At 41.0% G+C, this 23,621-nt stretch overlaps 1 protein-coding gene across 2 annotated transcripts in view; it reads left to right on the top strand.

The window, feature by feature from the left end:
• UBE3D (ubiquitin protein ligase E3D) overlaps window positions 1–23,621 on the top strand; it is a 139,021-nt gene that overhangs the window by 108,429 nt on the left and 6,971 nt on the right. The window contains exon 10 of one of the 2 annotated variants that reach the window (XM_081139734.1): window positions 10,483–16,206. The exons of the other annotated variant lie outside the window; for it this stretch is intronic. Coding sequence (XP_080995860.1) covers window positions 10,483–10,503 — 21 coding nt within the window. The 3' untranslated portion in view covers window positions 10,504–16,206. Of the gene's footprint in view, window positions 1–10,482; window positions 16,207–23,621 lie in introns of those variants that run through there. 2 annotated transcript variants of the gene reach the window in all.

Here is a 23,621-nt window from a genome sequence, read left to right as displayed (position 1 = left end):
GCAGTTTTATGATCACTGTTTATTTTCCACAACTCCAAATAACAGGCTTAAGAAATAAATGCTGTTTATTTAAAAATAAATATATTAGCATGTTTTCCTTTGAAGATTTGCATATTTTTAAATATTATATTTTCAAAGTGAAGCCTAAGTAGTAGTGGCTCAGGAAAATAAGCATCTGGTTGCAATTTGACCCCTTTCTCACCAGTCCTTAACTGTTACTTAATTATTCCAAGTCATCATCTTTTTTACTGAACTGACTAAACTAGACCAGTATAATTCATCCTGCTTTCTAAACTTACAGGCAGAAATTCCTTTCTGAGAGTTCAGGCCACTTTCTCATCTATCTTGCTGTTCCTCATTTGCCAGAAGCTTTCTCTTCTAATCAGAGAATTACTTTCTCGTTACAAGAAGGGCTTTAATTTGTCATTCTATCTTTCCTCTCCTTCTTTCATCTAATCCAAAAGAAATAATCTACTTTCTTATTTAAAAATAGAGCTCCTGCATCATTCCAACAGCTACAGAATCTGGCTTAAAATTGGAATAGTAGTATGGGTTCTTTCTTCAATTAGAGTTACTGTAGCAATTCTCTCTCTCCATAATTAGATGGAAGGGAGCTTTTATGATGGAATGAACACTAGGCTCAAAACCAAAGACCTGCTTGCAAACCCAGCCTTGTTTTACCAGCTTAGAGCAATGAGCAAAAGTTACTGAACTTCTCTGAACCTCGGTTTCTCAGTTATAATTTGAGGACACAATTAAATTAGAGTTTTACTGCAAGTGGATTTTGTAAGGATTTAGTGAGATGAGCCCATGCCTGGCACTTAATTTCTTCACTGAATAAAAAACATTAACACTCAACGAAGAGCTTATTTAGACTATTAAAAAAAATTAAACCCCCTGTTGATAGATAAAGAAAACGGATACGAACTCACAATTAACCAATTTACAAGAAAAACAATTAGTAAACAAACATTTGGGAGAATATTTAAACTCATAGCAATTAAATAATAACTTTTAAAAGCATCAAGATGTTATTTTTCTTTTATTAAAAAAGAGAGACCTAATGCTGGCACCACTGCCAGTGGTTACAGCTCATCGGAAAAAATATGCATCAAATTATAATAATATTCGTATCTTTAATAATTCCATTTCTGGTGCTCTATCCTTAAGGGAATATTTTAAAATACGGAAAAAAATCTATAAATATGACAATAATTATTTTATTATTATGTATATTTGTAATAATAAAACTTATATTTGTAATGGATTAAACTTAATAAACTTATATTTGTAATGGATTAAATTATGATGGATTATTTTCCACCTCTTAAGATATTTTGAAAGGCACATAAAAATGTTTATGATATAAAAAATATGTAGATAATGATAATCAGTATGAAAAAATGTATCTAAATACTATATGAAAATAGACCCAAGTGATAATTATGTTAGGGTATTAGGGTATTATAGCATATGTTTCTTTTTTCTCTTTTTCCTATTTCCCCAAGTCTTTTATAAGGTAATATTACTTTTAAGATAAAAATTACAGTTTTAGTCAAATGTATTCAGTCTGAAAAAATGCTTATTGAGTGCCTACTATGTGTCTGGCATTTTGGGTTTTAAAAAAAGCCAGAATCTTTCCTCATTATTTACTTCATGGCAATAAAAAAGCAAAAAAGTATGCTTAGCAGACTATTTAGAATAAGTACTTCATACAGAACCCAAGACTTAGGGTGAGCTTGTGTGTAACCTAAGCGTTTAAGGCCAGGCTGTCAGCCTGACCCGTGGTAAATGTAATGGGGCTCTGTCTCACTACAGCCATCTGCGTCAGGACTCCTTCCAAAATTAACTCCCTGGTTCGTTCAGGTCATTCCACTAAGGAAAATGGGGTCTCAGTGACATATTGACTACAACATCAACGTGAGCAAGACTTTAAGTAATGCATCTCAAAGCTCCATCTAAAGGTAACTGGATTGAAGTAAGATAGACAAGATCATTTGCCAAGTATAATGGCATGATTTTTAGTTGAAATTTTTATTGAAATAGTTGTAGATTTGCTTTTAGTTGTAAGAAATAATACAAAAGAGCCCTTGTGTACTTTGCCCAGTTTCTCCCGGTGGTAACATTTTGCAGAACTATAATACAATACCACAGCCAGGGTATTGACCTGGTGCAGACTCAGTCCCTCCCACCTTACTCTGATTTCCTTGTTTTACTTTGGACTCATTTGTGCACATGTGTGCAAGTGTATGAAGCTCTGTACTATTGTGTATCTCCTATGTCTGTGTGTGTTTCTCCCACCACAATTAAGACACTGAACAGTTCCTTCTGTACAGGGATCCCTCCAATTGCCCTTTTATAATCACACCCTCTCCCCCCTCCCCACTGTCTCTAACCCCTGGTAACTGCTACCTTGTCCTCTGTTGGTGAAATTTTGTCATTTCACAATGTTATATAAATGGAATTATACAATATGGAACGTTTTGAGATTGGCTTTTTATTGTTGTTGTTGTTAATCCTCACACAAGGATATTTTTTTCCTTGCTTTTTTTTTTTTTAGAGAGAGAGTGGAAGCAGGGAGACAGAGAGAGAAACATCAATGTGAGATACACATCGATCGATTGGTTGCCTCCTACAAGTGCCCTGACTGGGGCCTGGGATTGAACCTGCAACCCAGGTACATGCCCTTGACTGGGAATAGAACCTGTGATCCTTCGTTCAGTACACGGGCTGATGCTCTCACCACTTAGCAAACTGGCTGGGGCTGAGATTGGCTTTTTAAATTTAGCCTGGTTCTCTGGAGATTCTTCCAAGTTGTTTCACATATCAACAGTCCTCTGCTTGTTATTGCTGAGTCGTATTCCGTGGTATGGACGTACCACAGTTTAACTGCTCACTTGGGCTGATTCCAGTTTTTGGCTATTAAAATAATGTGGCCATGAACATTGTGTACAGGTATTTCTGTGAACATAAAGTTTTCATTTCTGGGATAAATGTCTAAGACTGCAATTGCTGGGTCATATAGTAATTACATGTTTATTTTTAAAAGAAATGTTTTCTAGAATGGCTATACCATTTTATACTCCCCCAAGCAGTGTAAAGGAGATTTTGTTTCTTTGCCAGCTTTTGATGCCATCATGGTAGCCTTATTTTGAAGTCAAATTAATAACAGTTTTCATTACCAGAGTTAAATGATTTTGCTAAAAAGACATATGAAGCAACTACATTTAGAAAAGAAAAGCACATCAGGACTTACTCATCCCCCATCTCCACCCTCCCCAGCCCCCCCCCCCCCCAAAATTCATTCACTTAACTCTTAACAGACTAACTCTATTATACCATAGGTCAGTTTGCATGAGATATTTGGCCCCTTTAGTCACTATATAACTAACAAAAAGGACTCAGCTCTCCCTTTGTAGATGTTGGGCCCAACCTTCTTTATTAGAAAATAGGGCTAAAGATAATTTGTTTCTTTCTGGACCAGTGTCTTCAATTTGCCCTGGTTTAGAAATGAAATCACTGGATTAGGAGTTAGAAGGCCTGGGTTTGAGCCTCTCTTCTTATTAGCTGTGTTACTGTAAATAAGTCAGTTACCTTCTCTAAGTTTGCTCAGCTCTATAAAGTGGTCGGACTAGACCAATGGCTCTCAAATTCTAGCATGAAGTAGAATCACCTAAAGGATCTATTAAGACACCAGTTTCTGGGCCCCACCCTTAGAGTTTCTGATTGAGCAGGTCTAGAGCAGGCAAGAATTTGCCTGACAGCCCTGTGACTCAGTGGTTAGAGCGTCAGCCCAAAAGATTTCAGGTTCAATTCCCCGTCAAGGGCTGCATACCTGGGTTGCAGGTTTGATCGCAGCCCCAGTCGGGGCACACGTAGCAAGCAACCAGTCTATGTTTCTCTCTCCCATAGATATTTCTCTCTTTCTCTCTCCCTTCCTCCCTCCCTTCTTTCCACTCTCTCTAAAAGTCAATGGAAAAAAATATCCTTGGGTGAGAATTAACAACAACAAAAAAGAATTTGCCAAACAAATTCCCAGGTGATGCCAGGAAATGCCCGTGAAAGCCACGAGGCTAGATTACAGTACAGTGTGCTTTGGGCCCAACAGTCAGCACCACCTCCTCCCCCAAAAGACCTTAAATTTGCTTTCCCTTTGATAAGTTATATCTCTATCTTAGAGACAGAGATATATAGTGGACTGTAATGCAGCTATTAAAAATCTCATAGGAAAATATTCACTGTCATGGGAAGATTTCCACAATATATTATTAGGGTAACAAGAAGCTGTATATTACAGAGAACATATATAGAAATTGTCAGTTATACATAGAAAATAAAAGCCTAGAGAGATATATCCCAAATATTAATAGTTGTTATTGCTGAGTAATGGATTTGCAAAATTTTTATTTTTTGTATGCTTTTCTGTGTTTCCTAATTTTGTCTGTAATTTATATATTCACAAATCAGTTATTAAAACAAACAAAATTCAGTTAGCAATACAAGTCTTGATTTCTATAGTAAGTATTTCTCTGAGCTTTAGTAATTGCAGTAAAGAACTCGCTGAATATCAGCCAGCGGAAGTAAGGCCGTTCAGGTATGAGATAAAGCTGTCTGGGACAGTTTAGAGGGGCAGCTGTGACCGCCCTTCGCCCTTTCCCTAAAAGTGTGGCTGACCACCTTCGCCGTTCTTCCTCCCTGACAGAGCTCTGCACTCACACTGAGTCGCCTGGCCCTGGGACCGCTTGTTACAGCCTCTCCTGCTGCCTGTGTGATGTGTTCATGGCACTTCTCCACTGCGAACCGGTGGGCTCCACAGCCACGACCTCATGAGCTAGCCCCCCCCCCAATCCTTGACAGTGAGGCAGAAAGAAACGTCTTTATCTGGATGAGGCAAGTTTCTTCTTTGGTTAGGTCTCTGCTAGAAGAATTAATATTTGCAACTAAAATAGAAATTTAAAAATATCACTGAAAGAAATCTGTTTAGAGGACAAAAACCACTCCTCTGCTATGGAAAGCTGTTTGTTCCCCAGGTGGGTTCAGGTCCCCTCCCGGAATCCCTGATTGCGCTGATGTCCCAACTGTATTGTCTCCTTCAACGGCCCCGCCTCTCAACCTTACGATAGATAAGCGTGAGCGTAGCTTCCTTGAAATGTGATTTATTAAAACAGTTTTGCTGCTAAATGTTTCAATCAGTTGATACTGTAGAAAACACTTCTTCATTCCTGAACTCTAGTAACTCTTTCCGAATAAACTTCTTTGGTCGGAGACGTGTGGCGGGCAGGGCAGGGCAGGGCAGGGGTTACGTCCAAAACCCCCTTCCCGTGGGCGCTGCCGCGGTACCCCTGGCCCCCTTCCGCCAGGTCCCCGGGCGGAGACATTCCATGGGAGTGAGAGTGAAAGGACATTTTGATTTCCGAACAACAGTGTATTTATTGTAGCACTGTTTTCCAGTGTGCGTTTCAAGGCCCACTCAGCCTGGAATCACAGAATTCGTTCCTTTAACAAGCACGTGCTGTGCTGGAGGCAGTGTGTTTGGCTGTCACACCTAAAGACGGTTTCGTGTGAACGCTTGCCCCCGGGGGGGCCGCTGTTAGCAGTTGCTGGGTTTGGTCTGGGACCTGGGCGCGTCAGCCCTCGCAGCAGCCTGCCCGTGCCCTGCGGCAGCGCCCCGGTGCCCCTGGCTGCCCACCGCCCGTCCCGAAGGAGGCCGCGAGGCCGACGCCCAGGACGCGCTTGCTTGTTGAAGGAGGGGGTTCAGACCCAGTCACGGCGGCATTTTCCCATGTTTTCAGCCTCGATCAGAAATAAAGGGGCACCGCCCAGACTCTCCTCTTTCTCCCCCCCGCCCATCGCTCTTGCGGTACGTCACCTACTGCTGCTTTCGACCTAGGTGTCCGCTAGAAAACATCGCTGTGCTTAGTGTCACTGGTCCCCAGGAATGTGAAAATCAGCAGGCTTTTCACGTACATGTGACTTTTCACTGTGCACCGTCGGCTTAAGTGACATACAAGGGAAAGGCTGAAACTAGTTTACAGGCAGCCGCCTCGCTTCTTTCCCCTCCTTTCTAAAGGCTCTTACAGAACTCGTGCGGAAACTCTGCCCTCGGAGGGCTGCGCCGATGTTCCCTCCGTGCCGAGTTTCTGTCCGCAGTTAAGTGTACACATAACTGTCATTTTAGAGGGATAGGGTCTTCTCCCTCGCTGCACCGCTCCTCACATCTTTCGTTCCACCCTTCCTGTTCGCTGCTAATTCATTTAGCGAGCCGGCACTTTGAGTGGGAAGAAGTACATGCCCCTCTGTGCCGTGCCAGGTTTTATCGCCTCTCCTTGCCAACACAGCATTCGTAATTAGAGTCATAATTGCTTTTTTCAGGGACTGCCTCAGAAATCTCACTTCCTTTCGTAACGCAAGAGTAGTCTTTTTTCTGCCAGCAGGCATAAGAATCTGTCTTAAACTCGTGGAGTCTTATTAGAATCATCTCATTACTTGACTGTCTCCCCACTTGTGTGTTAGCACCTTGAAGGAAAGCCTTCGTGGTGTGCTCTGTGATGAGACAACCACAGACATGCAGAAGGTAGTTAATGTTGAATGAATTGAGTGAATGAAGCCAGCCTGCCAGCCTGAGAAGGGAATATCTTATACTGTTTATCCAACTCAAAAGGTTGAGTGCAGGTGTCATCAACTTGGGCCTGAGCAATGCTGAATTAGTGAGTAAAAATTACTTAATCCCCATGTTATTTAAGATGCCAGATATATTTTATAAATGCTTGACAAATTTATTTTCTTTTATTTTTATATTTCTATCTATGTTGTCATTTTATTTTGTAAATGAAGTTTGATCCTAGAAACTGTAGTTTATAATATAAAGTATACACTCTCTTTTCCATGCCATAAAAATCATCCTATTTCAGAACATAGCTGAACATGAGCCATAGTTAGACAAAAATACATATTTAAGTAATAGTTTTATATATTTACTGTTTTAAGTCTACAATACCCTTTGTAGGAACAGTTGTTTACGGTTATGCTACTTATTCTAAAGAGTCTTTTCTAAAGTCTGCAGTTCTTATGAGGCTCACATTTTCCAGTATTTCAGTTTTTTCTCTCTTGTTTAGCACACCCTAAAGCAGTTCTGTAGCTTTTTATACAAGGCTAATTTTATCTTGTGCAGCCTTCCTTGACAGCATACTGTTGGTTCAAATTCAAAATCTATGTTGAGGAATAGAATTTAATAATATGCATTTGTTAACTAAGATAAGAGAACATTAAAAAGTGTTTAGCATAAATATGTTGAAGCATTCTAAACTTAACAGTCGGTCAGCTATTCCATCGGCCTGGCCCTGTTTATTATGGTTCAAGAAGATTGTTTTTAGGTGGTGACTCAAAGCAGAGCCATTATATTTAGATGTCTTCACCCTCTCTCATTCTTTCCATTCCCAGTGTACAAATTCAGGGAACACGAAGGGTCAGACCTCACAGCCAACATGAAAGAGAACTGTCGTCCCTAGTTTTTAATAATTACGTATACGTTTGTAACTCTATATTCCAGAAATGTAACAATGGGGCCTGAAGCTGTAACTGTACTGATATCCTCTGAAAAGTTTTAAAACTTTTACTTTGGGGAATAAAACTAAAAAAGATGAAATAGGGAGATTTTTCTCAATGTAGTGGAACAAAATAAAACTATCCTCTCTTAAAATAAATGGCAGTTAGGGAAAACAATTTTTCCTGTCATGGTTAAAAGCGAGGAACACAAAATCAGCGTTTGAAATGATAACTCATGGTGTTTTAAATAAAAAGAAGCTGAAATGCAGTGTCCGTTATCTGTTCCCAAGGATGATTGCAGATTCTCGTTATTGAGTCCTGCAAAAAATACATAATGTATTTGGCAGGTGGAACTATGAAAAATTAGGGATGAAAAAAGACATAATAGGTCAAATTTTAAGTTTTCGTTTTTGAGGGGCTCCATTTTATGTTATTTAGTTTAATCAGCTCAGCCTTTTATGTATTTGTTCTCCATCTTGGGTTCATAGTCACAGGCATGCAAAAGAAAAGTAATCTTTGGTATTTGAAGCAATGATGAAGACCGAAAGTCCCTAAACCTCTGCAGCTTTGTCTCATTCATCTGTCAAGTTGCAGTGGAAAAAGCATGGATTAGAAATTGAAGTTTCTTTCTAAATCTATCATTGATACTTCATAGCTTTGTATCCTGAGCAAGTCACTTAACTTTTCTGAGCTTCTGTTTCTTCATTTGTAAAACAAAGTTTTAAATGTCTGCTTTATTTAAGTCACAGGACTGTGCTGAGGATGAAAGGAGTCAAAATAGGCTTCTAATGCTGTAAAGTGTTTTATAAGTTTCAGGTCAGCCCTGTTATAGTTCCCATTTTGCAGGTGGGAAAAGGCTGAGAGAGGCTAACAAGCTTGTTGAAGGTCACGCAGCTAGTAAATGAGAGATCTAGTACTAAAATCCTATGTCTAAATTGCAGCATTTTTCAACATTGTAACTACTTGATTTGGGAGGGGGGCTGATAATTCATTTTTTGGGGTGAAGGGCTGTCCTGTGCGTTACTGGATGTTTAGCAGCATTCCTAGCTTCTATTCCCTAGATGCCAATTGCATCCCACAAGTTGAGACCATCAAAAATATGTTCAGCCCAGCTGAAATGGCTCGGCAGTTGAACGTCGACCCACGAACCAGGAGCTCACGGTTTGATTCTCGGTCAGGGCACATGCCGGGGTTGCGGGCTCGATCCCCACTAGGGGGCCGTGCAGGAGGCAGCCGATCAGTGATTCTTATCATTGATGTTTCTAGTTCTCTCTCCCTCTCCCTTCCTCTCTGAAATCAATAAAAACATATATTTTTTAAAAACAAACAATATGTTCAGACCTTGCCAAATGTCACCTGGCAGGCAAAATCACCCCAACTTGAGAACCACTGGTCTGTTTGATTCCAGAGCTAACGTTTCTAACCACTGTTATGATGACCTTTATCAATGTCGTTATTCTGAGTAGTTCCTGGTTGGAATACTTTATAACATAGCAGTTTTCAGAATTAAAAAAGAGAACTGGCTTCACCCCTCATCTTTCTGTATCTGAATATTAGTAGTGGCATTGCCTTCTTTGGAAGGCCTTTGTAAACTTCTTGTAGAAGCTATCACCTGATAAGGACACTATTGGCAGTGAGACAGAAATCAGACTCAACAGCCCCTAAATTCCCTTCCCCTGTAAGTCTATGCTCATTCCTAAGGGGCCCAGCTGGTCTCTCTTAAACAGCCCATTTTCATCTGAAATGTTTATAGACTCCTAATATGTTATCATCTGAGAGGCTAGAGAGAGAAACACATATATTTTCATAACTATTATCTCATTTAACTTTCACAATAAGCCCTTGAGGTTTGTAACAGTTGTTGGTATTTACATTTTGTTTAGGAATCTTAACCTTTCTACTTTGCCTGTTCCTTCAACTTTGGTGTTCTCATTGCAGAACTTGATGTAGAAACTCAGCAGGAAGCCCATAGGGAAACTCAGCAGGTGCCTTTCTTACCAGCTCTGTATGAAGAGGAACATCCTTCTGAATTACTCAACAAAAAGCAGATGCTTTCTGCCCAGCACGACTCTTCCTTTTTCCTTCCCCCTTAACAAGGTTCATTAAATACACGCCTCCTTTTCGGCTGCATTCGGGGACTTAAGCACCACTGTCCAAGAGTAGAATGCTTTTACTTCCGTTGCTTACTCTCCCCCCAGAAAGGCCTAGGACGACCTTCCTACCCCTCCCATACTTCCCCATCTTTGTCTCTGATCTACATTCCACTCTCTGCCTGATATTGGCACAGTCCCCCATGTATTATCACCCCTGAACTAAAACTTTCTAAACATTTGTGGTCGACTTTATTATGTTTGTTTCTCTGTTATTTAAAGCAATTGTGAAAATAGATGCATTTGATCTGGCTCTTTTAATTAGTCTGAGAGTTTTTTGTGCATAGGCCTATATGAAATAAAAAGTTTTAAAGCACTTTTTAAGATTGATTGCTGCTGACAACCACAATAAATGTAATTGAGTGATATTAAAAGCATTGGCATGACCTGGGAGAGGCTGGTATAACTGCTGATAGTGATGAGGAGCTGGAATTGCCCGGGAATCTTTAGGACGCAGAATTCTGCTTATGGAAGGTCCAAACAGCTGTTTGAACCAGTGAGAACAAGAACTGGGTTACTTCACGGTGATACAACTTTAGTGTCGATTAAACCTTTTGTTTTTCTTTTCTTTAAAGTGCATGTGAATCATTTCACTTACTCTATGATTCATTCTAAAAGGACTAATTGGCTTCTTCTGTAAAGTGGCAATGTCTGGCCAGAGTCATTTTTCTTTTCAGATCAGCCTGCATCCTTATTGACCAGACTTACCTGGTTTGATCCGATGTGCATTCAGCCATTTCCTCGCGTTACATAAGTAAAGCACTGGGGGCTTTTCGTCTTTTTCCAGGTGGCCTTTCTGAAGATGTAAGCGTGGGAGCCGAAGCACTCCTGCGCGGCAGGGAGCGCACGGAGGCCGCAGCCGCCCAGCGAGCAGTGCTTACGGCCAGAGCCAGCGCTGCAGAATGAGAGCCGCGCTGAAGCTTTGAGTTTCACTTGCTTGCATTTACTCTCTGAGAGAAGACTTAACTTCCAATCCCTGAAAAATCAAGGCGGTGAAGCAAGTCACAGTAGCCGGGTGAGATAAGTAAAGAAGTTCCGTCTCTGTTTCCCGCCGAGAAGAATATTCAAGTATGTGCTGTGCCAGCACCACCCGGGGGGCATGAGCTAGCAGAGACCCACCTGTCCTGAGTGGAAGGCAGAGAGGGACTTCGCTGGTGGAGCTGAATGTTGACTGCTATAAATCTTTGGAAATAAACTTCCAAAGGACTTCTCAGGTTCATCGAAAACAAATTTTTAAAAAATATATAGAGAATTTTATATGCCTTATTTAGAGGAGATGCTCAGTAAATAAATGTTTGTTGAATAAATGATTGTCAAATTAAAGGTTTTCCCATTTATGCAGACCTGCATGTATTCCTTTTGTTCTTTATTTCCTTTACCAATAGCATTGCAAATCAGTATATATGCCTCCCTGGCATCCTGCTGCAGAGTTGTCATAATCCTTGTGTGCCAAAGCAGATGGTGAAGAAGCCATTGAGTGAGAATGACAGAGCTTGAGGGAATCCTGCAGAGCACAGGCCAGCTCCTGATTTTACAGAGAAGGTGAGACTTGCCTGTTATCACACAGTAGGAGCGAAGCTGGGACTGGAGCCAGGCAGCTCCTCCTTTCCCACTGTGCATTTGGAAGGGCTTTATCTGGATCTGCAGCTATACTTGCTGCTTATCAAGCCTATTGGCATTAACCCTATACTACAGACCACCAGTACCCCTTTATTTAAAAAAACAAAACCTGAGTTTTCTGTCCTCTGATTTCCTAATTTAACCCAGGTGTCACTGGCATTGTGATTTGGTGAAACTTTCATGGTTTCTCCTTAAACCAAAACATGTGTCCTGCCATCGGTTCTGTGACTGGTGGACTGACATAGAAATAAAACCCATCTGTTTAATCCCACAGAGTCATTTTATTAAGCACAGTTTGAAACATTGAAGTTCTTAGTAATATGTCCAAGATTTGCAGCCATGAAGGAGACTTTATTTGGCTTCCCTTAAGTTACTAAACTCCTAAACCCCATGCTGACTTTTCATGCTGTAGATTTCCCTCTGTCTCCTCTTGGTAGAGAGCAAGGTTTCTCAGCCTGGGCTCTAGTTACATTTGGGGGCAGATCGTTCTTTGTTGTGGGAGACTGTCCTGTGCTCTTGGGAAGAAAAATCTTTTACCCTGTATGCTCCTAGGTTCAATGGCTGGAGCTTGCAACTCAAACTGATAAAAGACAATAGGAAAAGAAAACAGAGTCATTTTATTAAGCACAGTTTGAAACATTGAAGGAAAAGAAAACAGTTTAATTGCTTTGTATCTGCACTGGAGTTTCAAAAGATTTGAGACTCTAGGAAGTGGCTAGAGGATTCAGGTTTATATACCATCATAGGCTAAACAAAGAAACAGGAGGTTTGAGCTTCTAGGCTGGGAGAGGCAAGTTATAAGAGGCTGAGAGGAGGAAATGTGTGGGTAAGAAGGGTTGTCTTACAGTGCAGGGAAGAGTTTCTCAGATGGTAAGAGTTGTCTTCAGCAGAAGCTCTCTTCCTGGTGCGGAGGCGTCTTTACAAATGGAAATTATCTTTCTAAATGTAAATATACTTTACAAAAGGGGAAATTTATACTTCATTTTTTGGCAGTTAAGTGGAGGTAAAAAAAAAAAAAACTTTTCCTGCTTATGCTGCTTCTCAGTTATCTTTAGCTCAAAATAATTCTTTCGCCAAAGTGGCATATTTGGGGGTGACATTCAGTGCACTGGAAGATGTTTAGCAGCAACTCACCAAATGCCAGTAGCCCCCTTCCCAAGATGTAACAACAGAAAATATCTGCAGACATTGCCCTGCTTGCCGAAATTAACCCCAGTTGAGAACCACTGCTATAGTAGATATGTCTGAGAAACAAGATTTGGTGACTGACGGGGTTCAGGGAAGGCTACCTCAAAATATTGTAATCGTGTAGAAACTGTTTCTTTAATATGACCGTTTTCCTTTCTTTCCTTTTGATTATAACTGGCTTTATCCAGCACCCTGACTCACCTGCCTCCCTCTCCGTAGCAGGACCACTCCCTAAATCACTAAGCCCTCTGGACAACGATGTTCTGGTCACCACCAAACAATCTTAGGAACAAAGTCTCGGGTCTGTTGAACCCAGAGACAGTTTCAGTCAAACTAGAGGTAACATTTAGCCTCAGCTGTGACAGCTCCAGGCCCAGAAAAGCAGTGCAACTGTGGTGACACCATGGCTGACAGCAGGACCAGATGCACTGGTCAACTATCCTCTACCCTAGCCTTGACCAATCAGTAGAGACCAGGACCCTAACTCCCTTAGTCACCTTGATTAATGATTTTTCTCCTATGTTCCCCATCCCCTGGAAGCCTGCTCTTTGAGCATTAAGTTCCCTTGTCTCCAGCGTGGGCCACCTCCTAAAAATAAGCCATTAGTTTCTTTGCTGCAGACTCCTGTTCATGTCTTATTGGGCTTTGATGCATGCAGACAAATGGACCCCGTTTAGCACAGTAACAATATGCCATTCTGGCATATGGATTATTTTGAGTTAAAGTTGCTTAAGAAATGGCCGGTGCAAGACGGACATTCTGACCCTTCTTTGTCCTGAAATAAATCTCCCATGTGAAAGGCATGCTCCCGGTACCAGGAGGTGGAAAGACAAACTTATCACCAGGGATAGGGAAATCTGGACCGAAAAGCCTGCACAAACAAGCCTTGTTGCTTTCATTCTAATTTACTATCCTAAGCCCAAACCCTTTGTCCTGTCAATTCTTCACAAATGTATTGTTTCTTTGTCTGAAAGGTATAAAAAGCTGCCTGCTTTGGTTACTTCTTTGAGTCTCATATTTCTCTGAGCTTCCCTACTTGCAAAATTAAATTTCTGGGGTTATTTTTTTCTCGTTAATGTCTTATGTCATTTTAATTACTAGGCAAGCCAAAGAGCCTAGTAGGAAAGAAAGAAAAAGTTTTCCTCCCTGACAATTGCCTATAGTTGTGCATTGCCAATGATGGGGCCATTACAAAAGTCTGAGATGTTTTCTGGTATGTGGCCAGGTCTTTGTATACTTTTGTTTTCACAAATGAATGCTCATGAATACCTTTGTGTGTGAATATTCCTTAAGAGTTCAGTTTGTATTGATCTAATGTTGAAGACTGGGATAAATTAGATGAAGTAAGGTTCAGCTGATGCATAAAATAGAATTTTCTTCTGAGATCGTTTTTCTCTCTGGAAAAGAATGACGTTGCTACCATACTAATATTTGCTTACAGTTTAGATGGTGAAGGTGCTCATGATTCAAAAGGCAACTCTACCACTCAGCCCGATTGGAAAAATATTCTAATTTACTAACCTTGTCTCTGTAAGTCAAGTCAGGCTGAGTCAAATGCAGTTACACCCCCTTAGCTCTGTCTGGGGTCTCAGGAGGAACAAGCCAATGAGAACTAAGCCCAGCTCCGCTCTGATGGCACAGGCGGGGCGGGTGGAGTGGCTGTGAGGAGCCGAGGGGGGCAGGAGGAAGTGGAGGAAGGGGACAGATTCCCCCCACAGAATGCAGCTGTCGTGTGTGAAATTGTACGCATCTCGCAACCTAGAAGCCTGTCATGGTGAAATTCTCAAGCTCAGCAGGCCAGTGCCCGAAGTGAGCTGTTCACATCTGGCATCTAGTCACTGGGTAGAGAGGTTACATGCGGGTAACATGCCTGAACCCGTGAGAGTGAGTTACTGGCCACAGGGAATGGGGAAAGAAGGGAAATGGGACCCTTTCTACTTTTTTGTGTAAATAAAGGGAAAATTGTGCTCGCTCTCACTCTTTCTCCCTCTCCCAGCCCCCTACCCCGAGAGAGAGGCAGAAACAGAGATATCCATCATTAAAAAGATTTACATTTAGTTAAACCATGTTAGGCGGGCTAGAGAGAACAAACAGGCTGTACAGTCAATGCTGGCCCTTGGAAGTGGCTCTATATTAGCCTTCTGTGTTTTGTGACTGTAATTCCAGAATCTGTTCAGTAATATTCCTAGATAATGGTACCACAGAATTTTGATATACCATTTGGGAGGTTATCAAGGACCAGAGGCATAGCAAAACACCACCAAATCTATTTTTTATATTTCTAAAAACTTAAATCATTTAAATATATTGAATAAGTCGTAATTTATTAACTCACTTATGTCACTTCAGTAGTGGTTCTGTGAACTTACTCTCGCTTAGTGTAATTACAGTACATAGATCCTGTTGGAAACTTCCATTGGCTATTCATTTTGGCAAACCAATTTCTTAATGTTTGTTTATTTAATGTGTGTTTATGGAAGAACTACATGCCAGGCATAGTTATGAGTACTGCAGATAGAATCAGTAAGACAAAGGACCTGCCCTCCTGAAGCTTACATTCTTATGGGGAGGGGACAAAAAAGAAATACATACTTTATTATAAAATACTATGTTATATCATAAAATAATGTAATTTCTGAAAATAATAGGTAAATAAGAAAAAAATCTGGGTAAGGGGAGGTGTGCTATTTCAGGTAGGAAGTCTAAGTTGAGCTTAAAGAAGATATATACTTTTGGTACCATATATAGTGACAATATTTGGTCAACTCCATTGAGAGTGACTGTAGAGATACATTATTAAATGCCAACACATTTAGTAGCAACCACAACCTTACTCATTTTGCCAAAAGTAGCTTGACTAAACAAAGATACAGCAATATTAGCAAAACTTGTTTTATTCCACTGATTACAGAAAATCTGACTAGAACCAGGCACTCAGATGTCATTGCCTTGCACTAACCACTTGGGTAATTAAGCCCAATCAGTAGCTCCTGTAGTAAAAAGTGCTGAGAAGGTTAAATGGTTTTACATGATAAATAAAGCCAGCCTAGTTGTTGTCCCAGAACATTTGTTCTCAGAACATAACAAAGATCAGTTGGCACCCAGTTTCAGTTGTAATTCAGGAATGTAGGGATGACTGGTACATCGTAGCCTGTAGTTAGAAAATCATTAACATTTATCTTAGACATCATAGGGGCAGTTCCCACTAATTGTTTATGTAAGAGTTCTACACATTTTGCCCTGGCCAGTGTGGCTTAGTGGTTAGATCACTGGCCCGAGCACCAAAGGGTTGTGAGTTCGAGTTGTGGTCCAGGGCACGTACCTAGGTTGCAGGTTTGATCCCAGCCCTGGTCTGGCGTGTGCAGGAGGCAACTGATAGATGTCTCTCTCTCTCTTTCCTTTCTTCCCTCCCTCCCTTCCACTCTCTAAAAATCAATGGGGAAAAAAATATCCTCCTGTGAGGAATAACAACAACAACAAAAAAGAGCTCTACACATTCTGAAATTAGCTTAAATACTTAAGAGGGATGGGTGAAAAAGAAAAAGGGGATATAGTCAATAATATTGTGATGACTTTGCATGGTGACAGGTGGTTACTAGACTTAGTATGATGATTACATTGTAAGATATATAAATGTCAAAACACTATGTTATACACCTGAAACTAATATAGCAATGTATGCCAACTATACTTTCATAATAAAAAAGACTACAGACCAAATAAAAAGATTAATCATCATTAGTTTTATGTTCCATAGTATATATTAGAGTCATAAAGTATACCATCCACTTACATTTTCTGGGAAGAGAAAAAAAAATTACTGATACAGCCCTTCTTTCCTCCCCAAATAGGGCACAATCAATTTTTTTGAAGGTTCATTTGATTATAAAGTTTAGTGTAAATGTTAAGAAAGGATTCTTGAGATAAGGTAACAAAGGAATTGAAATAAAATTTCACCTTTCAGTTCAGTAAAATCTGAGAAGTGATGATGTTGAGAAGATGAGAAAAATTGGCCAAGGGTCTTCTTCATCTCGCATAGGCGGGAGATGTAGTTCTATTGTTGATACTAAGAAAAAAATAAGTGGAAATACATATTTTTTAATTTAAAGAAATCACCAGTAAATTGGAAATGTATGTGTTAGAAATTACTAGGAGAAACAAAGAAAACTTGATCAATAAAACACATTTCCTGTGTATCTTTCCACCCCTGTGATAATTGTTCAAGGCAATTTCAGAAGAGCCTGTTTCAATACATGTGTTTATTTGTTTCCCTGATTTAGCCTATCAAGCCAAGGATGTTCTCTAAATTAAGGTTATTGCTTATGGAACATTTGGTGATTATATCCCTTACACCGTCAATAAAGTCATTAGACCTTGTTTTTAATGGAATTAAAATTTAGAATGGAGGTGAGAAAAAACCCATGGAAAGAGAACCCTACAAAGCAGTGAGTGATACCAAACCATTGATAAGGACCCCAATTGTTGTAGGAGTCCAAAGACGCCCCTCCAGGGAGTGTGGTCAGAGAAGGTGTCCTTGCTCAGACGGGGCAGGATTAATGTGGACTTTGGAAAGACAGGAGGACAGAAACAGCAAGAACAGCGCTTCAAATGGGAAGAACATGTTGCTAGACTGGAGGAGCTGAGACAGGACAGTGACTAAGGTAGGAAGGACTTACCAGATTGTGAAAGGCACATGAAACCAGAGAAACTCGTCCTTCCTTTTGAATTCTCGGGGATCACGCACAAGATGGACAGAGAGCTCATTTTTCTTTCGTGCCCCTGAGGCCCTCTTGAGCGCCAGGGTTTAGATGCAGTGGTTAAGGGTGAGAGGGCTCTCGGGTCAGACTGCCTGGGTTGAAACGTCACCTACCTGTGCAACCCAAGCTGATTCCTCAACCCCATCTTTAAAATGAAGTTTAAAAAAATGGCATATATCTCATAGGGGTTTTGAGTGTTACATGGGTTAATGTACACACAGTGTTTAGAACTGCCTGGCACACTGTGCGGGGTACATTTTAGCTGTAATTCTGTGAATTTGCTGCTCCCTGCCACTCCTCTTCCCTTTGCCCATGAAGTTTATTTTCTGAGATTTTTAAGCAGGAGAATGACACAAGGAAAGTGATGCATTAGAAAGATTAGTCTGGTGGCAGATCACAAGGTAGACTGAGAAGAAGAAAGGAAGGCCTATTATAAAACGAGAAGCTGTTTTTCCAGTTCCAAAAACTGTCAGACTGTCTTCACCAAGTAACTTTTTCCTACTTTTAATTCTTTTCGAAGGCCATTGAAAGTGCACCAGGGCCCATACTTTCTCATTTGCAGTCAGCTTTGATCTAACATGAGGCAGGCTAACCCATTCTAAGCGTTTCCACATAGACCTTTTAAAATGAGTTCTTTTTCAGAGTCCTCTTGAGAGCAGGGAAGCTTTTCCAAAAATCTTTAAGTGAAGAAAGGAATCCAGCCCAGAAGTTTCTGCTCAGTGATCCTATAGGGATGTTCTCTGGACAAAAGTTCAATTTACCTTTCATATAATTTCCAAAATTACCAGGAATCCTTTTTCATTCCTTGGGGTCACCGGTTCTCAGGAGAACAAGACGGAGTCTTCATTTCCCTTAGATTCTTAATTCTCGTGTGTATTTTGCCCCCTCACCTTTTTCAGGATTATGCTGTGGGGTCATAGCAATGTGAACTGTGAATAGTTAGCCAGAAGTAGCGCAGGTGGGAAAGAAGTTGTTAAATACACTACTAAATTTCAGATACGTGAGCACTTTCCTTCTGAGAGAATAGTTCAGTGTGCACTTGAAATGAATTGGCACCTAGTGTTCGGGGAACCCATGTTCACGTAGTCCAGGGAGTCCGCTCCAGCCCTGGGGAGTAGACAGATGGGGCAGGTGAGCGGGAATGAACCGTATTTCTCTGGTGCCCTAGAGGGTGCTTTTCCTTTTTTTTTTTCTTTTTTTTTTCTCACCTGAAGATATTTTATCCACTGATTTTTTTTTTTAGAGAGAGAGTGGGAGGGAGGGGGAGAGACCGAGAGAGAGAAACATCAATGCGAGAGAGGTACGTCCACGGGCTGCCTCCCACACTTGCCCTGACCGGGGCTGGGTATCGAGCCGCATGCCCTTGACCAGAATCAGACCCGAAACCTTTCAGTCTATGTTTAGACGCTCTAACCGCTGAGCCAAACAGATGAGGCTCCCTTCGCCCCCTTTTTTTAATGCAGAATCATTTGGTGCTGGTGATCTCCACTGCTAAGGTGTGCACAGCGGGGCAGTTCTGTGTGAAATGCGGTGCCTCTCCTTCCCACAAGCATGGAGCAGAAGGGGGTGATAGTCTCAGAAACACGGATAACCAGAGTTGCACTGTGTAGGGTGCAAAAGTAGGAGGAATGTTGATTCTCTCCATTTCATGCCATACTTGTAACATGGATCCCAAAACAGTGTTTCCTCACCCTCAGCAATTTAGTAAAAATTGCTTGATCAATTTTTAAAATTTGAAATCCCCATCCCGGCCCAGTGGGCTAGACAAATGTTGAGTACCATACACTAAAATGTCATTGGACCCAGCCCATGTGCAGAATTCTTTTTTTTAAATGAGTTTCTCCCAGCAAGTCTCTTAGTCCCTCATATAAAGAGTTAAGCCAAAAATTCCAGGTGTTAGCACTACTTGGGTTCAAGCTGAGTCTCCAAGTATATTTATATTTTTGGCTATTCTACTTTTAAAGAACTACTGTAGCATAAGCATTCACCTTTTTTTTCTGGTTTAGTTTTCAAGCAGTTATACTGAATTACTAATTTGTGGCTATGGTTATAGTGAAAGTTTGCTGCGTTCAGTGGATTTGTGCAACTATATCCTGTCCTAGAAAAGCTGTCTCCTTTATATCTTAGGTCATTTGATTTATTTTACAGAGAAAGTTGATCTGAAGCAAAACTTTCATGTAGAATCCCCATCTGAACTTCAGGATCAATTTATAACGATTCTTGTGTTTTATTTTGTGTAATAAAATTAAGCAACAGTTGAACTTTTTGAAGGGCGAGAGCCCCTTGAGGGCAGGTGCAATGTTTTATTCATCTTAACCCTGTGCCTAGCAAAACACCTGATGCAGAGAATGCATTCAATAAATATTGGCTTCATTAATTACTCTGTTGGGGACATTAATATCGGAAAATGAGGAAAGTTGGATCAATAGGGCATGATCGATTTAAGTCAATCTATTCTTACAATGTTTATGCATCGCTGACTATATCCATCAAGGTTTATTTCCATTATCACTTTCTCTCAGAAACATGCTTATCAGTCCCAGCTCAGAAATATATATTTTTTTGTAAATATATTTTTCAAAAGTAAAATGATTAAGTCTTTGGTCCTGTTGGAAATGCAGTGAACACATTTACCTATGGCTGTAAAATGGAGATGAAAATTCAGTCTTGATGTTCTTAGGTGAATATGATAACCAGGTTTACAAATCCATTCTGTGTCCTGACTCTTTCCTGTTCTGCTTTGGAAACTTTGTTTAAAGTGGCACTTTATCTCTTATTAATTCCAAAGATGACAGACACGGGATTTCATTGCCTAGTTAGTGGAAGCTGCATTTTCTGATTAGCCGCCTTGCCCTTTTTGAAGCTTTGATTTATTGGGGCAGAGCAAGCACTGGCTTTTGTATGAAAGAAAAGTAGGCTAAGGAATAATTTATAGTTCTCTCTTTGCAGCTGGGGAAAAAAAAAAAGCTACTTTCATTATATTGCTATAGGAACTGTTCTAAAACAAAAGAAAGATACTGTATGTAATAAGACCCATGGAATGACATTGAGCTAATGTATCAGTTAACTTTAAAAAATATTTAAAATCATATTTTGAAGCGGAATGGCCCTTCTGAACTCTTATCTTAATTTCACAGAGAACAGTGTCTCTTCTAATTTGGCATCGGGGCTGTGCAGAGTAGCATTGCTGCAGCTCCCAGGCAAGTTACGTTGGCCAAGACAGAGCCTGAGTGGAAGGTAGCAGAAATAACTGGCTGGTAGCACTTCTCACCTGGAAAAAGGCTGCCAAAGAGGAATCCAAGTTAGAGGTGCCGAGGAGAAAGTTCTCAACTATCCACACGCACACAAAAAGCAGCAAACATTTGACAATACCAAATTTGTCTGGGCTTCCCAAGCTTTTGTTTTTCTCCTACTTATATTCGATAATTGATAAAGCCTATTTTTTGGCAAGTTGTTTTGCAACATGAGCCTCACAGAATCAGAGTATTTTCTGTAATAGAATAAGGTCTGGGTTTTCCCTTTTGAGCCAGCCAAGACTGATCATCACCGTGAGTATGCAAGCTCTTCCAGGATGGTGGATAAGCCCAATCCTGGCTCCTAGAGTCAAGAGTAGTTAGGATTTCAGGACCTTGAGTAGAGAGCAAGGTAAACAGTAGGAATGAAGCCTATTGGTGGATGGTTGGGGTGAGGGGGGGAGAACATTCCAATCAGAGAACAGCATCAGGGGCAAATGATGGGAGGTAGGAAAGGCTGGGGTTTGTTTGGAATGATAAGTCATCTGGTTTACTAACAGGTAACACTTTTAGGCACTTACAGTAATGCCAGGTACTAACTCATTTATCCATCAAAACAGCATTACCTAGAACGTACTTTCGTCATCACCATTTTATAGATGAGGAAACCAAGGCTTAGAGAAATCCAGTGACCTACCCAAGGTCATACAGCTAGAGAGTGACAGCGCTAGTATTTGACTCTACTGAGCTTGGTCAGGTCCAGAGCGGGAGCTCTTAGCCACGGTGCTTTCTGTAACCGTTCAGTTGTGACAGAGAAGAGGACCTTTCTCAAGGAGGAGAGGAGTGGTAGAGAAGTGACTGATAATCTGGAAATCGTAGAGCATTCAGCCTCTTTTTCTAGTGGCTTCCTGGACATCTCCATGTGAAGTGGTATCTGCCTTTCAAACACAACTGGTCTAAAAACCAAGCTCATCATCACCTTCATCTTCCTGGACAACTCTCCCGACAGTCCTACCAGGGTCGCCGCAGCAGCACCATGCATTCAGGCATCCCGGCCACAGCCCTCGGAGTCAAGGTGCACCCGCCCCCTCAGTCCTCTTGTTCCACTCCAGCTGCAGCTGCTCTGCTTCCCACCCTCTCCGGTCTCCCCAAGGCTGGTACAAACATCTGTTAATAGAAGTGCCTCCCCCGTATGTTCATTGCAGCGTTATTTACAGTAGCCAAGATCTGGAAACAGCCCAAGTGCCCATCAGTAGATGAGTGGATAAAAAGCTGTGGGACATTTACACCATGGAATGCTACACAGCCATAAAAAAAGAAGGAAATCTTACAACAGCATGGATGGATCTGCAGATTATCATGCTAAGTGAAATAATCCAGTCAGAGAAAGACAAATACTATATGACCTCACTTATATGTAGAATCTAATGAACAAAATAAACTAGAAACAGGATGGATACATGGAACAGACAGACTGACAGCTGTCAGAGGGGATGGAGGGGGACTGGATGAAAGAAGTTTAAGGGATTAGCAAAAGAGCATACATGCATAACCCATAGACACAGACAGCAGTGTGGTGATGGCCAGAGGGAAGGGGGTGGGCGCTGGGCGGAGGTAGGCAAAAGGGGGTGGGTGGGTTAGGGACATCTGTAATAGTGCCAACGGTAAAAATAAAGAAAATAAAATAGAGGTATCTTTCCCTCTACCTCCTCCTGACCCCCAGTGCATCCTGCAAGGCCAGCTAGAGAATTTTAGAAACCAGAGCTCAAACTTGTCGCAATTTCATGCTGCCTACAGAATCTCCTGCAGAATTCTGTCCAGACTCCTCAGCCTGGATTCCAGGCCCTCCGTGATGGGGTCCTAATCTACCTTTCCAGCCTTAACTTGTCCACAACTCCTTACTGAGGTTAACTTTCTGAAACCTGTGATCAGCTCACCCATGACCTGCCCTATACTTTCTAGCTTCCACTTCTCCCCTTGTTGATGGAGTGTCCCTGCCTGCACCACCCCCTCCCACTGTTAGAGCCTTTCTTCATTCTCCCAGATTAAAGCAGTTATCCCCATGCAAGCTCTCCTGGGGCGTTTTGCTAGTACCTCACGTTTCAGATTCTTTCATTCCCTGGGTGACATCATAGGCATTTGAGTTTAAAACTTTCTCCCAGTTAGATCACAAGCCCTTTTTGGTGAACAACACTGTCTTACTCGTCAGTTGATCCTACTACTTACTAGTATATTCACTGAAATGAATTATGCTGAAATAAAGACACTTGTTTCTGAGTAAAGGCTACCTTTCAGAAATGGGTCCCTTTTTTCTCTGAACCAGAGGATCATCTTTGATAATGGGCCATCCCTTGAAGGAGCTGGTGGTTATGAAGCCACATAGGCAGGGTGGGTTAGAAACACACCCAAAGTTTTTACCACACAAAGCCCAAACAGGTGAATTCATTGAAATGAAGGAAGAATGAGTTTATAGCATTTTTTTCATGTTGGCATATATATATATATTTAATATTTTTTATTGATTTTTAGAGAGAGGAAGGGAAAGGGAGAGGGAGCACGAGAGAGAGAGAAAAGGAAACTGATGAGAGAGGGAAACATTGATTGGCTACCTCCTGCATGCCCCCTACTGGGGGTCGAGCCCACACTCTGGGCATGTACCCTGGCTGGGAATGGAACCAGCAACCTTTTGGTGCACAGGACCGTGCCCAGCCAACTGAGCCACAACTGGCCAGGGCCATGTTGGCATATTCTTAATGTGGAATGTCTTTTCATAAAAAAGAGAGAGCCCATGTCATTCTGTATTTTTTGTGTATATGTATAATTGTCACAGGGCAAATTTCACAGGCAGACTAGTATACTACACTGAAATAAAATCAATAGATTTTATAACTTACATACACATTATTTTTTTTGAAATTTATTGATTTGAGAGGGGGTGAGAAAGAGAGAGGGAAAGAGGAAACATCGATTTGTTCCACTTATTTATGCATTCATTGGTTAATACTTGTGTGTGCCCTTACCAGGGATTGAACCCACAACCTTAGCATATCTGGACAATTCTCTGACCAACTGAGCCCATACACACATAATTTTTCAAAATCATAACCTACTTACTTTAATACAGAAGA

Source organism: Miniopterus schreibersii, assembly GCF_964146895.1.
Source record: "Miniopterus schreibersii genome assembly, chromosome: 6".
NCBI classification, from domain to species: Eukaryota; Metazoa; Chordata; class Mammalia; order Chiroptera; family Miniopteridae; genus Miniopterus; species Miniopterus schreibersii.
Note: the sequence above shows the minus strand (reverse complement) of the source record. Positions and strands in the feature narration are given on the sequence as shown.